General features: G+C 44.4%; 1 protein-coding gene across 1 annotated transcript in view; it reads left to right on the top strand.

Annotated features, from left to right (window-relative positions):
- XKR6 (XK related 6) overlaps positions 1 to 13717 on the top strand; it is a 298974-nt gene extending 285257 nt beyond the window's left edge. The window contains exon 3 of the mRNA XM_073624820.1: positions 11431 to 13717. Within this exon, the coding sequence (XP_073480921.1) occupies positions 11431 to 12395 (965 nt within the window). The 3' untranslated portion in view covers positions 12396 to 13717. The remainder of the gene's footprint in view (positions 1 to 11430) is intronic.
- The last annotated feature ends 887 nt before the right edge of the window (positions 13718 to 14604 follow it).

Genomic DNA, 14604 nt, shown 5'->3' with positions numbered 1-14604 from the left:
CTGAGAACATCCTCAATGTACCAGTCAGGTTCTATCTTGCAGACAGGGTCAGGGAATGCAGTAAGGCAGCTGTACCAGTCATGGAATGGGTCTATGGGCTGAGGCGATGAGTTCATCCTTCAAGTTTCCTCTCCTCGCCCAGGGTTGTTGGTTATGGGTAATGACTCAAAGGGCAGAATTGTAGATACAGCTGGATGAAATGAACTTGTAGTAGAGGGTCACATTCAAATGGACTTGTTCTGTAATAGTGAAGATGTCTCACAACTAAACCAAGTAGATTCTCCATTTCTAATAAGTGTCAGGAACATACTTCAGCATTTTTATCCACATGGGTAACTGTCGCCTTATTACAAAAAACATGGAATGTGTCAAAATAGATGCCGATTGTCCAAGACGCTGCTTAGAATAAGGAAGCCACTTGGACAAGAGAAGGGGCGGGAAACATCTTCAACATTACAGAACAGGTTCAGTTTAATGTGACTAATTACTACTAGTACTAAGAGTAACAAGGGCAGCAAAATGTTTCACAGTATGTGTCACACCCAATTTCTGCACCATCACACCTAAGATCACCCCAATCCCTGCATTTCCACACCTAAGATCACCCCAATTCTTGCACCTTCTCACCTAAGATCACCCCAATTCCTGCACCTTCACGCCTAAGATCTCCCCAATCCCTGCATCTTCACACCTCAGATAACCCCAATACCTGCACCATCATACCTCTGATTGCCCCAATTCTTGTATCTTTACACCTAAGATCACCCCAATTTCTGCATCTTTACACCTAAGATCACCCGAATCCCTGCATCTTCACACCCCAGATAACCCCAATTCTTGCACCGTCATACGTCTGATCGCCCCAATTCTTGTATCTTTACACCTAAGATCACCCCAATCCCCGCATCTTCACACCTCAAATCACCCCAATTCCTGGCACCTTCACACCTCAGATCACCTCCACTCCAGCACCATTACATCTCTGATCGCCCCAATTTCTTCACCTTCTGAACCCCAATTCCTGCATATTCTTACCTCAGATCGCCTCAATACTTGCACCATCAGACCTCAGATAACCCCAATTCCTGCACCTTCACACCTCACATCGCTCCAATTGCTCCACATTCACAGCTCTGATCACCCTATTTCCTGCACCTTTATACCGTCCTCAGATTATCCTAGTTCCTGCAATCTCGCACCTCAGATTTTCCCAATTTCTGCACCATTAGACCTCAGATTACCCCAATTCCAGCATCTTTTGACCTCAGATCACCCCAATTCCTGCACCTTCTGACATCAGGTCACCCCAATTCCGGTACCTTCACACCTTAGATCAGCCCCAATTTCTGCATCACCATACCTCAGATTGCTCCAAATCCTGCACCAACACACCTTAGATCACTCCAATTCCTGTACCTTCTGACCTAAGATCACCCCTATTCCTGCACCTTCTAACCTCAGATCACCCCAATTCCTGCACCTTCTGACATCAGGTCACCTCAATTTCTACACCATCACACCTCTGATCAGCCCAGTTCCTTCACCTTCAGACCTCAGATCACCCAAGTTCCTGCAACCCCACTCCTCAGACCCCAGTTCCTGCACCTTCACACCTCAGTTCACCTCAATTCCTGTTCCTTCACACCTCTGATCACCCTATCTCCTGCACCTTTACACCGTCCTCAGATTATCCTAGTTCCTGAAATCTCATACCTCAGATTTGCCCAATTTCTGCACCATCAGACCTCAGATTACTCCAAATCCTGCACCATCACAGCTTAGATCACTCCAATTCCGGTACCTTCTGACATCAGGTCACCCCTATTCCGGTACCTTCACACCTTAGATCAGCCCTAATTTCTGCATCACCATACCTCAGATTACTCCAAATCCTGCACCATCACACCTTAGATCACTCCAATTCCTGTACCTTCTGACCTAAGATCACCCCTATTCCTGCACCTTCTAACCTCAGATCACCCCAATTCCTACACCTGCTGACATCAGGTCACCTCAATTTCTGCACCATCACACCTCAGATCACCCCAGTCCCTGCACTTTCAGACCTCAGATCACCCTAGTTCCTGCAACCCCACTCCTCAGACCCCAGTTCCTGCACCTTCACACCTCAGATCACATCAATTCCTGTTCCTTCACAACTCAGATCACCCCAATTTCTGCACCTTAATGTGAGTTATCCTTGTGCACACACTGTACTGAGATAATCATCAATGTATCGTTCAGGTTCATATCTTGCAGACTGGGTCTGGGATTGCAGTATGGCACCAATCATGGCATGGGTGGTCTATGGGCTGAGGTGATGAGTTCATCATTCTAGCACCCTTTCCTCATTCAGGGTTCTTGGTTATGGGTAATGACTCAAATCCCCCAATACCCCCAATCGCTGTAACTTCCCTCAGATCAGACCCAATTCCTTCACCTTCAGACCTTAGATCACCCCAATTCCTGCACCTTCAAACCTCAGATCACCTCCACCCCAGCACCATCACATCTCTGATCGCCCCAATTTCTTCACCTTCTGAACTCCAATTACTGCATATTCTTACCTCAGATCGCCTCAATACCTGCACCATCAGACCTCAGATAACCCCAATTCCTGCACCTTCACACCTCAGATCGCTCCAATTCCTCCACATTCACACCTCTGATCACCCTATTTCCTGCACCTTCACAGCATCCTCAGATTATTCTAGTTCCTGCAATCTCACACCTCAGATTTGCCCAATTTCTGCACCATCAGACCTCATATTACTCCAAATCCTGCACCATCACACCTTAGATCACTCCAATTCCTGTACATTCTGACCTAAGATCACCCCAATTCCTGCACCTTCTAACCTCAGATCACCCCAATTCCTGCACCATCACACCTCAGATCAATCCAGTTCCTGCACTTTCAGACCTCAAATCACCCTAGTTCCTGCAAACCCACTCCTCAGACCCCAGTTCCTTCACCTTCACACTTCAGATCACCTGAATTCCTGTTCCTTCACAACTCAGAACACCCTAATTTCTGCACCCTAATGGGAGTTATCCTTGTGCACACACTGTACTGAGATAATCATCAATGTATCGTTCAGGTTCATATCTTGCAGACTGGGTCTGGGATTGCAGTATGGCACCAGTCATGGCATGGGTCTTAGGGCCGAGGTGATGAGTTCATCATTCTAGCACCCTTTCCTCATCCAGGGTTCTTGGTTATGGGTAATGACTCAAATCCCCCAATACCCCCAATTGCTGTAACTTCACACCTCAGATCAGACCCAGTTCCTGCACCTTCTGACCTCAGATCACCTCCACCCCAGCACCATCACATCTCTGATTGCCCCAATTTCTTCACCTTCTGAACTCCAATTCCTGCATATTCTTACCTCAGACCACCTCAATACTTGCACCATCAGACGTCAGATAATCAGTTATCCATGTGCACACACTGTACTGAGATAATCATTAAAGCGGGGGTTCACCCACACCGCCAAGAAAAAAAAAAAAAAAAAAAGCCAGCAGCTACAAATACTGCAGCTGCTGACTTTTAATACATGGCCACTTACCTGTCCCAGGGTCCAGCGATGTCGGCAGGGGACACCGAGAACCCGCTTGGTTCTCAGCAGCTGCCGCCGCCATCCTAGGTGAGGGAATCAGGAAGTGAAGCGTTGCATCTTCACTTCCGGGTTCCCTACTGCGCATGCATGAGTCGCGCTGCGCGTCCCTAGTGGTCCCCGCTCTCTCCTGGGAGCTGTGTGTTCCCAGCAGACAGCGCGGTCGGGACGGGAAGAGGCATAGACTCCCATGGGAGTCTATGCCGGAAGTGGGTGCAAATACCTGTCTTAGACAGGTATCTGCACCCCCCTCCCCCCTGAAAGGTGCCAAATGTGACACCGGAGGGGGGGAGGGTTCCGAAAAGCGGAAGTTCCATTTTTGTGTGGAACTCCGCTTTAATGTAACTTCACTTCTCAGATCAGACCCAGTTCCTGCACCTTCTGACCTCAGATCACCTCAATTCCTGCACCTTTTGATCTCAGATCAGTCCCAATTTTTGCACCTCCCTACTTCAGATCACCAATTCCTGTACAATTAGACATCAGATCACCTCAATTCCCGCACCTTCACACTTCAGAGCACCCCAAATTCCTCCACCTTCAGACCTCAGATCACCCCAGTTCCTTCACATTCACACTTTAGATTGCTCCAATTCCTGCACCTTCACACCGCAGATCATCCCAATTCCTGTAACTTCACACCTCAGATGACCCCAAGTTCTGCACCTTCTCTTCTCAGTTCACCACAATTCTTGCACCATCATACCTCAGATGACCCCAATTCCTGCACCATCACACCTCAGATCACCCCAGTTCCTTCACCTTCACACATCATCCTAGTTCCTGCAATCTCACACCTCATATTGCCCCAATTCCTGCACAATCAAATATCAGATCACCCCAATTCCTGTACCATCAGACCTCATGTAACCCAAATTCCTGCACCTTCTGACCTCAGATCACCCCAATTCCTGCATCTTCAGACCTCAGATCACCCCAATTCCTGCACCAACAGACCACAGGTCACTCCAAATCCTGCACCTTCTGACCTCAGATCACTCTAATTCCTGCACATTCGCACCTCAGATCGCCTCAATTCCTCCATCTTCACACCTTAGAATACCCCAATTCCTGCACCATTACACCTCAGATCACCCCTGTTTCGGTAAATTCACACCTCAAATCAGCCCCAATTCCTGCACCTTCACACCTCAAATCAGCCCCAATTCCTGCACCTTCACACCTCTGATCACCCCTATTCTGGTAACTTCACACCTCAGAATAGTCCCAATTCCTGCACCTCCAAACCTCAGATCACCCCAATTCCTGAACCTTCACACCCCACAGCTTTCAATGGTTCCTCTTGATGACCTCTACATCATTGATGTCAGCTGTAGTGAAGTGCAGGTCAGCAAAAAGAACCAATGAGCTGCAGGGGACTCCGGAGATTGACCCTGCCGGAATTGTTAGTTACCCAGCGTACTTAAGGATAATTTTTCATAAGCACAGAGAAGTGGCAATCAGCAGTGTACCTCAATCCGATCTGATCCAGCAAAAAGAAGGGATCCATTCCCTTTCCGTCTGGCTGGATCAGAGGGCAGTAAAGTGTAAATGGACAGCCAGTCAGTTTACATCTGATGGCCCATAGAGCAGAGCAGGCTGTGTCTCTCTCTTTGTATTAGCTGAGCAGACACAGACCTGTCATCTGCCCGCTCCACTCAGCTCAGCAGATGATAAACGGACAGATCCCCTGCTAAGGAAAACAGATCCCGTGTGAAGGGGGCCATTAAGTTTAGCATAGTGACAGGCCACTTTGAAATTAAGATATTTTTTTTCCAGGGCCTTCTATAAATCCTTAAAGGACCTTTAGTTTACAATTGCTGTTGCTTCTTACAGAGGGTAACACAAATCGTAGTGTTTTATAAAGTGTTCAGTAAGGCAGGCCATACAGAGAGCAAATTGCTTTCTTGCAACCACAGACAGTGTTGACAGGGGAATCTCTCCCGCCAAGCCACTGTATTCTCCCAGCGGGGGATCGGGGGAAGCCATCCCTGCCGGGAGAAGACCCTGATTATTGCTAGCGGCTATAACAGCCGCTAGCAATAATCATATGTTGAACATGGAAGGCTGGTTGTACCCAAGTTGATTGATGGATCAACTTGGGTGCATTCAGCCTGCCCAAATATGGTTTGAATCTTGGAGATTTGAATCGTCTATGGCTGGCCTAATGGGGTAGCCTGTTTTGATCCTTCTCTGCTCCTGGGGTCGGGCCAACTCAATGTGAGAGTAAGATGAGATATAGAGTAGTGGAGAAGGTTACTGCTATAGGCACAAAGACAGCTGAATCTCCTGAACAAATTCCTGAAACAGTTCAGCTGAATCTCCTGAACAAATAACGCAACTACTCAACTAGATAGCTATACCATGCCATTGGGAGTGAGAAGAGACTCACACCCGCCTGAGAATGTGTGCCTGGTTTCCAACCCTCTGAGGTATGTCATGACCTAGATAAATGAGAACCTTCACAAACATACTGGAGGGAATGATTTTGTATATATAGAGAGAGTAGACTTCCCATGATAAGGTTGAAAAAATGTCTATTGCACCCTGATCTGCTAAAATTAGCTGCTACATCTTCAAACCATGAGGAACAGGTTAAGGTTCATTAGCCACCCTTATGGAGAAGTCCTGGAAGGTTCAACTCGAGGTGCTCCATGTATGGGAGAAGGTCCCAATGCAAACAGAGGTAATGAATCTCCCAAAATTAAAATGATAAAATAAAACAATTGATATATTCAATTATATAGATCAGGAATGCCAAAAATTGTTTCACTGCTCCATGTAGACTTTCGAGGTTTAAATCTCAGGAACATAGTCCAACACTTCACGGATAACTTGGTTACCTTTAGGCAATCACCATTGAATCTGTCCAAGCAGATGTTGGTTGTTCAAGATAGAACAAGATGACAAGCATGAAAGTCTGTGAAACCATCATTTTCTAATTACATAATCCAATCCCCATGGCGCCATGAAATCTGGGGTAGGTGTTAATATTTGACAGTGCTGGGATAAGGCCATTTAGTACCCGGGGCAAAAATGCCAAACTGCACCCCCCACTCCCATTATTTGTGAGTTTAATTGTCTTCTGCAATTGGGATCCCACTGCCAGGAGCCACCTGTTTGCCTCAGCATCACTGCGCAGCTCTTGATGTGCCAATCAGGGTTCACCTGAAGCCCGGAAGTGAGCATTGATGTTGCGGGACCTTCCATGTAAAATGGCAGAAGAAACCCTGCACAGTCCCGATGTGACGGCACTCCTATAATAACAAGCTGGCAACTGTAGAAAAAAAACCAACAAACTCCTGCGCTCAAGGGTGATGTAATGGTGGTGAATGGATCACCGGTCCTTGATAGTTCTAATAAAAAGTGCAGGCTTTGCTGCCCTTTAAGGGTCGGGGGAGAACCCACTGGGAATACTGCAAAAAAAAAGCCTTGCACATTACCCAAGTGGTATCTTTAATTGTAAGTAAAAGGAAGTATACTCACAAACAAATCAATGACAAAAGCATATCAGGGTCCACAGTGGACACAATGAAAACAGGTCACCAAGACTGATCCCAGCAAGCCGGAGGACCTTCCAGATGGCTTTCGAGGGGAGATCCCCTCTTCCTCTAAGCCAATTTAAGATGTTGCATTGACAGTCTTAATATAACAAATGATTCCAATCACATGATGTTGTAGAAGCCCCTCCTATCAGTGGGTAGGAGTGGTGACCTCGCAAAAGGCAACTGGCCGCACCCAATGACATTAAAATGGAACTCATGCATACATTCATAAGGGTGCTCCAGAAATGGATTAGGCAAAAATAACATGTCCGTTTAAAGCCTAGTACACACGGGCCGAATTTCAGATGGCATCGGCCCCTGTGTATGGTCCAACACAAGCCTTCTGTCGAAGGGTCATGACTGAAAAAAAGGTCTGCTGATCAGCTCCCATTCAGCTGACCGGAGTGTGCTGGCGGGGGGCCGTCCCCCTGTCAGAACATAATAGCATAGCAGGGGAGATCGCTGTATAAACATTGGCTTGTTAGTAGAGCGGCTCCGACATGAGCTATCAAGTTTTATTTTCATTCCAGAAGCTAGTAGTGTGTATGAGGCTTACTGTAAATCTATGAACATATAAACAGTATGCATATGAATGAATAAAAACCATACAGTGCATCCAGAAAGTATTCACAGCCCTTCACTTTTTCCACATTTTGTTATGTTATAGCGTTATTCCAAAATTAATTAAATTCATTATTTTCCTCAAAATTCTACAAACAATACCCCATTACGACAATGTGAAAGAAGTTTGTTTGAAATATTTGCAAATTTATTAAAAATAAAAAACAAAAAAAATCCCATGTACATAAGTATTCACAGCCTTTGCTCAATACTTTGTTGAAGCACCTTTGGCACCAATTACAGCCTCAAGTCTTTTTAAGTATGATGCTACAAGCTTGGCACACCTATTTTTGGGCAGTTTCTCCCATTATTTTTTGCTGGACCTCTCAAGCTTCATCAGATTGGACAGGGAGTGTCGGTGCACAGACCTTTTTTAGATCTCTCCAGAGATGTTCGATCGGGTTCAAGTCTTGGCTCTGGCTGGGCCATTGAAGGACTTCACAGAGTCGCTTGTAGCCCCTCCTTTTTTATCTTGGCTGTGTGCTTGGGGTCGTTTTCCTGTTGGAAGATAAACCTTTGTCCCAGTTTGAGGTCCAGAGCGCTCTGGGGCAGGTTTTCATCAAAGGATGTCCTTGTATTTTGCTGCATTCATCTTTCCCTCGATCCTGACTAGTCTCCCAGTTCCTGCCAGTGTAAAACATCCCCACCGCATGATGCTGCCACCACCATGCTTTACTGTAGTGATGGTATTGGCCAAGCGATGAGCGGTACCTGGTTTCCTCCAGACATGACGCTTGGCATTCAGGCCAAAGTGTGCAATCTTTGTTTCATCAGGCCAGAGAATTTTGTTTCTCATGGTCTGAGAGTCCTTCAGTTGCCTTTTGGCAAACTTCAGACAGGCTGTCGTGTGCCTTTTACTGAGGAGTGGCTTCCGTCTGGCCACTTGACCATACAGGCCTGATTGGTGGAGATGGTTGTTCTTTTGGAAGGTTCTCCTCTCTCCACAGAGAAATGCTGGCGCTCTGTCAGAGTGACCATTTTGTTCTTGGACGCCTCCCTGACTAAGGCCCTTCTTCCCAGGTTGCTCAGTTTGGCCGGGCGGCCCGCTCTAGGAAGAGTCCTGGTAGTTCCAGACTTCCATTTATAGATGATGGAGGCCACTGTGCTCATTGGGACCTTCAATGCTGCAGAAATTTTTCTGTACTCTTCCCCAGATCTGTGCCTCGATACAATCCTGTCTCAGAGGTCTGCAGATAATTCCTTGGACTTCATGGCTTGGTTTGTGCTCTGACATGCACTGTTAACTGTGGGACCTTATATAGACAGGTGTGTGCCTTTCCAAATCATGTCCAATCAACTGAATTTACCACAGGTGGACTCCAATCAAGTTAAAGAACCATCTCAAGGATGATCAGTGGAAACAAGTTGCACCTGAGTTCAATTTTGAGTGTCATGGCAAAGGCTGTGAATACTTATATACATGGGATTTTTCTTTTTCTATTTTGAATAAATTTGCAAAGATTTCGAACAAACTTCTTTCACGTTGTCATTATGGGGTATGGTTTGTAGAATTTTGAGGAAAATAAGGAATTTAATCCATTTTGAAATAAGGCTGTAACATAACAAAATGTGTAAAAAGTGAAGGGCTGTGAATACTTTCTGGATGCACTGTATAAGATAAAACGGATTCAAAGGATTTGCAACATTGTATTCACATGTGCACAATACCTCAACTCTGCATGAACATGTGGTATCAATAAATGTATAAAAAAAATAAAAAATAATACACTATATTGTCAAAAGTATTGGGACGAATGCCCTTACAACTTTAATGGCATCCCAGTCTTATAGGGCGTACACACGGTCGGACTTTGTTCGGACATTCCGACAACAAAATCCTAGGATTTTTTCCGACGGATGTTGGCTCAAACTTGTCTTGCATACACACGGTCACACAAAGTTGTCGGAAAATCCGATCGTTCTAAACGCGGTGACGTAAAACACGTACGTCGGGACTATAAACGGGGCAGTGGCCAATAGCTTTCATCCCTTTATTTATTCTGAGCATGCGTGGCACTTTGTCCGTCGGATTTGTGTACACACGATCGGAATTTCCGACAACGGATTTTGTTGTCGGAAAATTTTATCTCCTGCTGTCCAACTTTGTGTGTCGGAAAATCCGATGGAAAATGTCCGATGGAGCCCACACACGGTCGGAATTTCCGACAACACGCTCCGATCGGACATTGTCCATCGGAAAATCCGACCGTGTGTACAGGGGCATTTGTCTGTAGGGTTCAATATTAAGTTGGCCCACCCTTTGCAGCTATAACAGCTTCATCTCTTCTGGGAAGACTGTCCACAAGGTGTCTATGGGAATGTTTGACCATTCTTTCAGAAGCCCATTTGTGAGGTCAGGCACTGATGTTGGACGGGAAGGCCTGGCTCACAGTCTTGGCTCTAATTCATCCCAAAGGTGTTCTATCGGGTTGAGGTCATGACTCTGTGCAGGCCAGTCAAGTTCCTCCACCCCATATTCACTCATCCATGTCTTTATGGACCTTGCTTTGTGCACTGGTCCAAATCTTTTGGTGGAGGGGGGGTTATGGTGTTGGGTTGTTTTTCAGGGGTTGAGCTTGGCCCCTTAGCTCCAGTGATGGGAACTCTTAAGGTGTCAGCATACCAAGACATTTTGGAAACTTTCATGCTCCCAACTTTGTGGGAACAGTTTGGGGATGGCCCCTTCCTGTTCCAACATGACTGCGCACCAGTGCACAAAGCAAAGTCCATAAAGACATGACCAAGTTTGGGCTGGAGGAACTTGACTGGCCTGCACAGAGTCCCGACCTCAACCCGATAGAACACCTTTGGGATAAATTAGAGCAGAGACTGCGAGCCAGACGTTCTCGTCCAACATCGGTGCCTGATCTCACAAATGTGCTTCTGGAAGGTCAAACATTCCCATAGACACACTCCCAGAAGAGTTGAAGCTGTTACTTTTGACAATATATTGTGTATATGTGTGTAATATGTATCTTATGTATATTGTATTAGTAATGGATCGCATATTCAGCCTAGTACTGGCAAGTGTGTTTACCCCAATACAGGAGCACTGCACAGGCTGGACCGAGGAGCTGCAAAGTGAAAGAGCACAGCCCACACCTACTCCTGGCTCTCTCCTCCTCTCCTCACCATTTCCAGCACTCGACTGACAGGAGTAGTGATGCTGCTGTCACTACCCCTGTCAGTCTGTAGAGGGGGGAACTTGCCATTTGGTGCCATTTCCCCCACAATAAAACACTGCACCTCCTCCATCCCCTTTCCCTGCAGTCTCAACCCTGATCGTTGGAGCCACATGGCTGAAGGTGTGATTCATTATGTGTGGGTGACAGATGGTGTTGATGTTCACCTCTCTATTCCTGGACAATCAACATCTTCCTTGACACATTCCATGGTGATTGGATTAAGGTCATTGAGTTACCTGTGTGGCTATAATAACTGAGGCAAGTTTTTGACACGTCTTTGAACTGAGGAAGCTACATGGTTAAGCTTTAAAACAATATCAGCATTACAAAACAGGCCCTGCTGGATGTGAATACCTACTACAGAGGTATACCTGTCTGTGGGCAGCATGTGACATTGCGCATCATGACCATGAATAATGTAAATCATCCTAAGATTCTTCTATGATTATCTTCTGGCAGGTGTCTCCTCTGTGGCCTCTCTGATGTCCCTAGCTTGGGTGCTAGCCTCCTATCACAAGCTTCTACGGGACTCCCGGGATGACAAGAAGAGCATGAGCTACAGAGGAGCGCTCATCCACCTCTTCTGGCGACTCTTCACCATATCGTCCCGGGTTATCTCATTTGCGCTCTTTGCTTCAATCTTCCAGCTCTATTTTGGGATCTTTGTAGTGGTCCACTGGTGCATCATGGCCTTCTGGATCATTCATGGCGGGACAGACTTCTGTATGTCTAAGTGGGAGGAGGTCCTCTTCAACATGGTGGTAGGAATCGTGTACATCTTTTGCTGGTTTAACGTAAAAGAAGGCCGGACTCGTTATAGAATGTTCGCTTATTACACTGTTATCCTGACAGAGAACGCTGCCTTGACGTTCCTGTGGTATTTCTACAGAGATCCTAACACAACTGACTCCTATGCTGTGCCAGCACTGTGTTGTGTTTTTCTTAGTTTCGCCGCCGGGATCGCATTCATGCTCCTGTATTACGGCGTGTTGCATCCCATGGGGCCACGAGCTAAGATATTTGCCAGCTCCTGTTGCGCCGAGCTGCTCTGGGGCATTCCTTTGCCTCCCGACGTTGAGCCCATGGCGCCACAAACCCCCGGGCACCGGGGGGCCCAGGCAACGCCCACCAGAGTAGCGGCGGAGCAACAGGATGATCTAGCAACTGACACGTGCTTGCCCGTTTTCCAGGTGAGACCAATGGTGCCATCTACTCCATCCGGGCGCCCTTATTACCCAGAAGGGCCCCTCATAAAGATTGACATGCCAAGAAAAAGATACCCAGCCTGGGATGCTCATTTCGTGGACAGACGATTAAGGAGGACTATCAACATTCTTCAATATATCACCCCCACAGCTGTAGGTATTAGATATAGAGACGGTCCTCTCTTGTATGAGCTTCTACAGTATGAGTCTTCTCTTTAATGCTCTTTGTTCAGAGGAACCTTATTTTTGTTTACGAGGAAAAAAAAATACAGCTTATTGAAAAGAAAAAAAAAAAAAAAACCACACAAAGAAAGAAAGCTTGCCAAGAGCTTTATTTCTGGTTGCTGTAGGTATACAAAGATATTCTCTATGTTTTGTAAGTAACAAATGAAAAAAAAAGAAGACTATTCTTTGTTGTTCTACATAGGAGAAAACAGTATTGAACCATCCACGCTACGGTCTGGGGTGGGGAAAAGTTGTCTCCACTCCATATTTTATACATTATACACCAAGTGTAGAGAATTTATGGGATTGGTGCTGATAGAAAAAAAAAAACAAAAAAACTAACCTTCAACTGCCTTATGCCCTTTTGGTGCTGAGTTTCATTAACTACTGTCACCTCTCTAATGCAAAATCGGTGGTGGTAGTCAGGAAAGAGATCAAGCCTTTTCTCTTATTTTTTTTTTTTTTTTTCGTTTGTTGACTGGCTACTTTCAATGATTTCAAGGTCTGGAGCGCAGCCGAGACTGAACACGGCCCCCCCACCCCCCCACCCCCAGAAGTGTCATCTCACACCGAGGATGTAGATATCCGACTCTTGCTTAACCCTTTTACTGCTGGCCTCCCCTACAACAGCCAAAGGGTTACCGCGAAGGGACGAGATCTTTGGACGGTCGCTATGTGATGGTCAGCTGTATTTCGCTTGCACTGAATTCACATAGTAATACCATTTTTACTTCCAAAAAAAAAAAGGAATTAAAAAACAGCAAACAACAGTTGACTTTTGATCAAACACCAAAAAAAAAAAAAAATCTGTTACGTTCTACTCCAAAAAAAAAACAAAAAACACAGGTCAAAAATTCAGTAATAATCAAACTCAGCATGGTAGCAAAAAGAACGAAGACAATTTAAAGGCACAATACTTGGTTGGTGACTGCATATTTTTCTTTTTTTTTTTTCTTTTTTTTTGTGTTACAATTATCCACTAAGGTCCTGTTTGTGTGTCATATTAAATCTGAGCCTTAAGGTAAAATCTAGTGCTAATTTTTTTTTTTTTTTTTGTGTTTCTACAACAACAAGTTGTTTAGGTGTTACGTTTTCCTCGAACAGAGATCAAACAATTACTGGTGCTTTGTACTTTGATTTTGTGATTGGCTAAGGACCCTTCACATACAACGTGGTGCATTCAAGAACTGCAGCAAACTAATCCTCCTTTGTACAGTGTGTATATGACAGAAATTATTGAGACTGCTGCTATATATATATATATATATATATATATATATATATATATATATATTTATTTTTTTTTTTTTTATTTTTTTTTAGACCTGCAGTTCTGAAAGATAACACATCTTTTTTTTTTTCTTTTCTCTGTGATGCTTGACAAACTGTGTTGTGTTTAGTTGATCAAATTGAAAAAAAAATGTTATTTTTTTAATTTTGTTTCCTTTTATGTATGTACTTTTCTTTCTTCCAGTATGTGCACAGAACATTTGTTTCTGGTATGGTACTAATAACCTTGCTGGTATATTGCTTTATTTTTTTTTTTATTTTTTTTTTTAGTTGTTCACAAACACCTCAGTATTCAATTTTGTAATCTAGAGTATTGCTCCTTTAAACGGCCATCTTGATTCAGGGCATCTTTTCCCACATTCGCTCTACTTGGCAAAAAAAAAAAAAAGTTATATAAATATATATATAAATACATATATATACAGAGAGTATATTTAAGTAAATACTGTAAGTCTTTCCTGTGTGTGCAATTGAAAGAGTTCCGTTTGAGTTTTTTAAAAAATGATTATAATTTATTGATGGAAGAATTGTCTGTGACTTGAACCGATGTTGAGCTATGCTAGGGAGTTGTTCAACATTGTCAGTTTGCAATGATATGTCTTGTTTGTTGTTTCTTTTATATCTTCAAAGTCCTAGTTATTCTACAAAGTGATGCAGCATTTTAAACATCAAGAGAACGATTATTTTTAATTTATTGTTCCTGGTAAAAAAAAAAATATATATTTTTTTTGTATGTACCTGCTATTTCTCTGCAGATATCATAGGAATACATCAACCATTTGATTAAGGGCTACGTCTCAGATATGTAGTCCGTATACCAAAAAAAAAATTAAAAAAGGCTTTAATTTGAGCCAGACATTCCTAAATTATTATCTGATGTCTTGTAATGCAGAGAAACAAAATATAATTTTGT

This window comes from Aquarana catesbeiana, linkage group LG04 (assembly GCF_042186555.1).
Source record: "Aquarana catesbeiana isolate 2022-GZ linkage group LG04, ASM4218655v1, whole genome shotgun sequence".
In the NCBI taxonomy this organism is placed as follows: domain Eukaryota; kingdom Metazoa; phylum Chordata; class Amphibia; order Anura; family Ranidae; genus Aquarana; species Aquarana catesbeiana.
The sequence above is the reverse complement of the archived record's forward strand: the minus strand, read 5'-3'. Positions and strand labels throughout refer to the sequence as shown.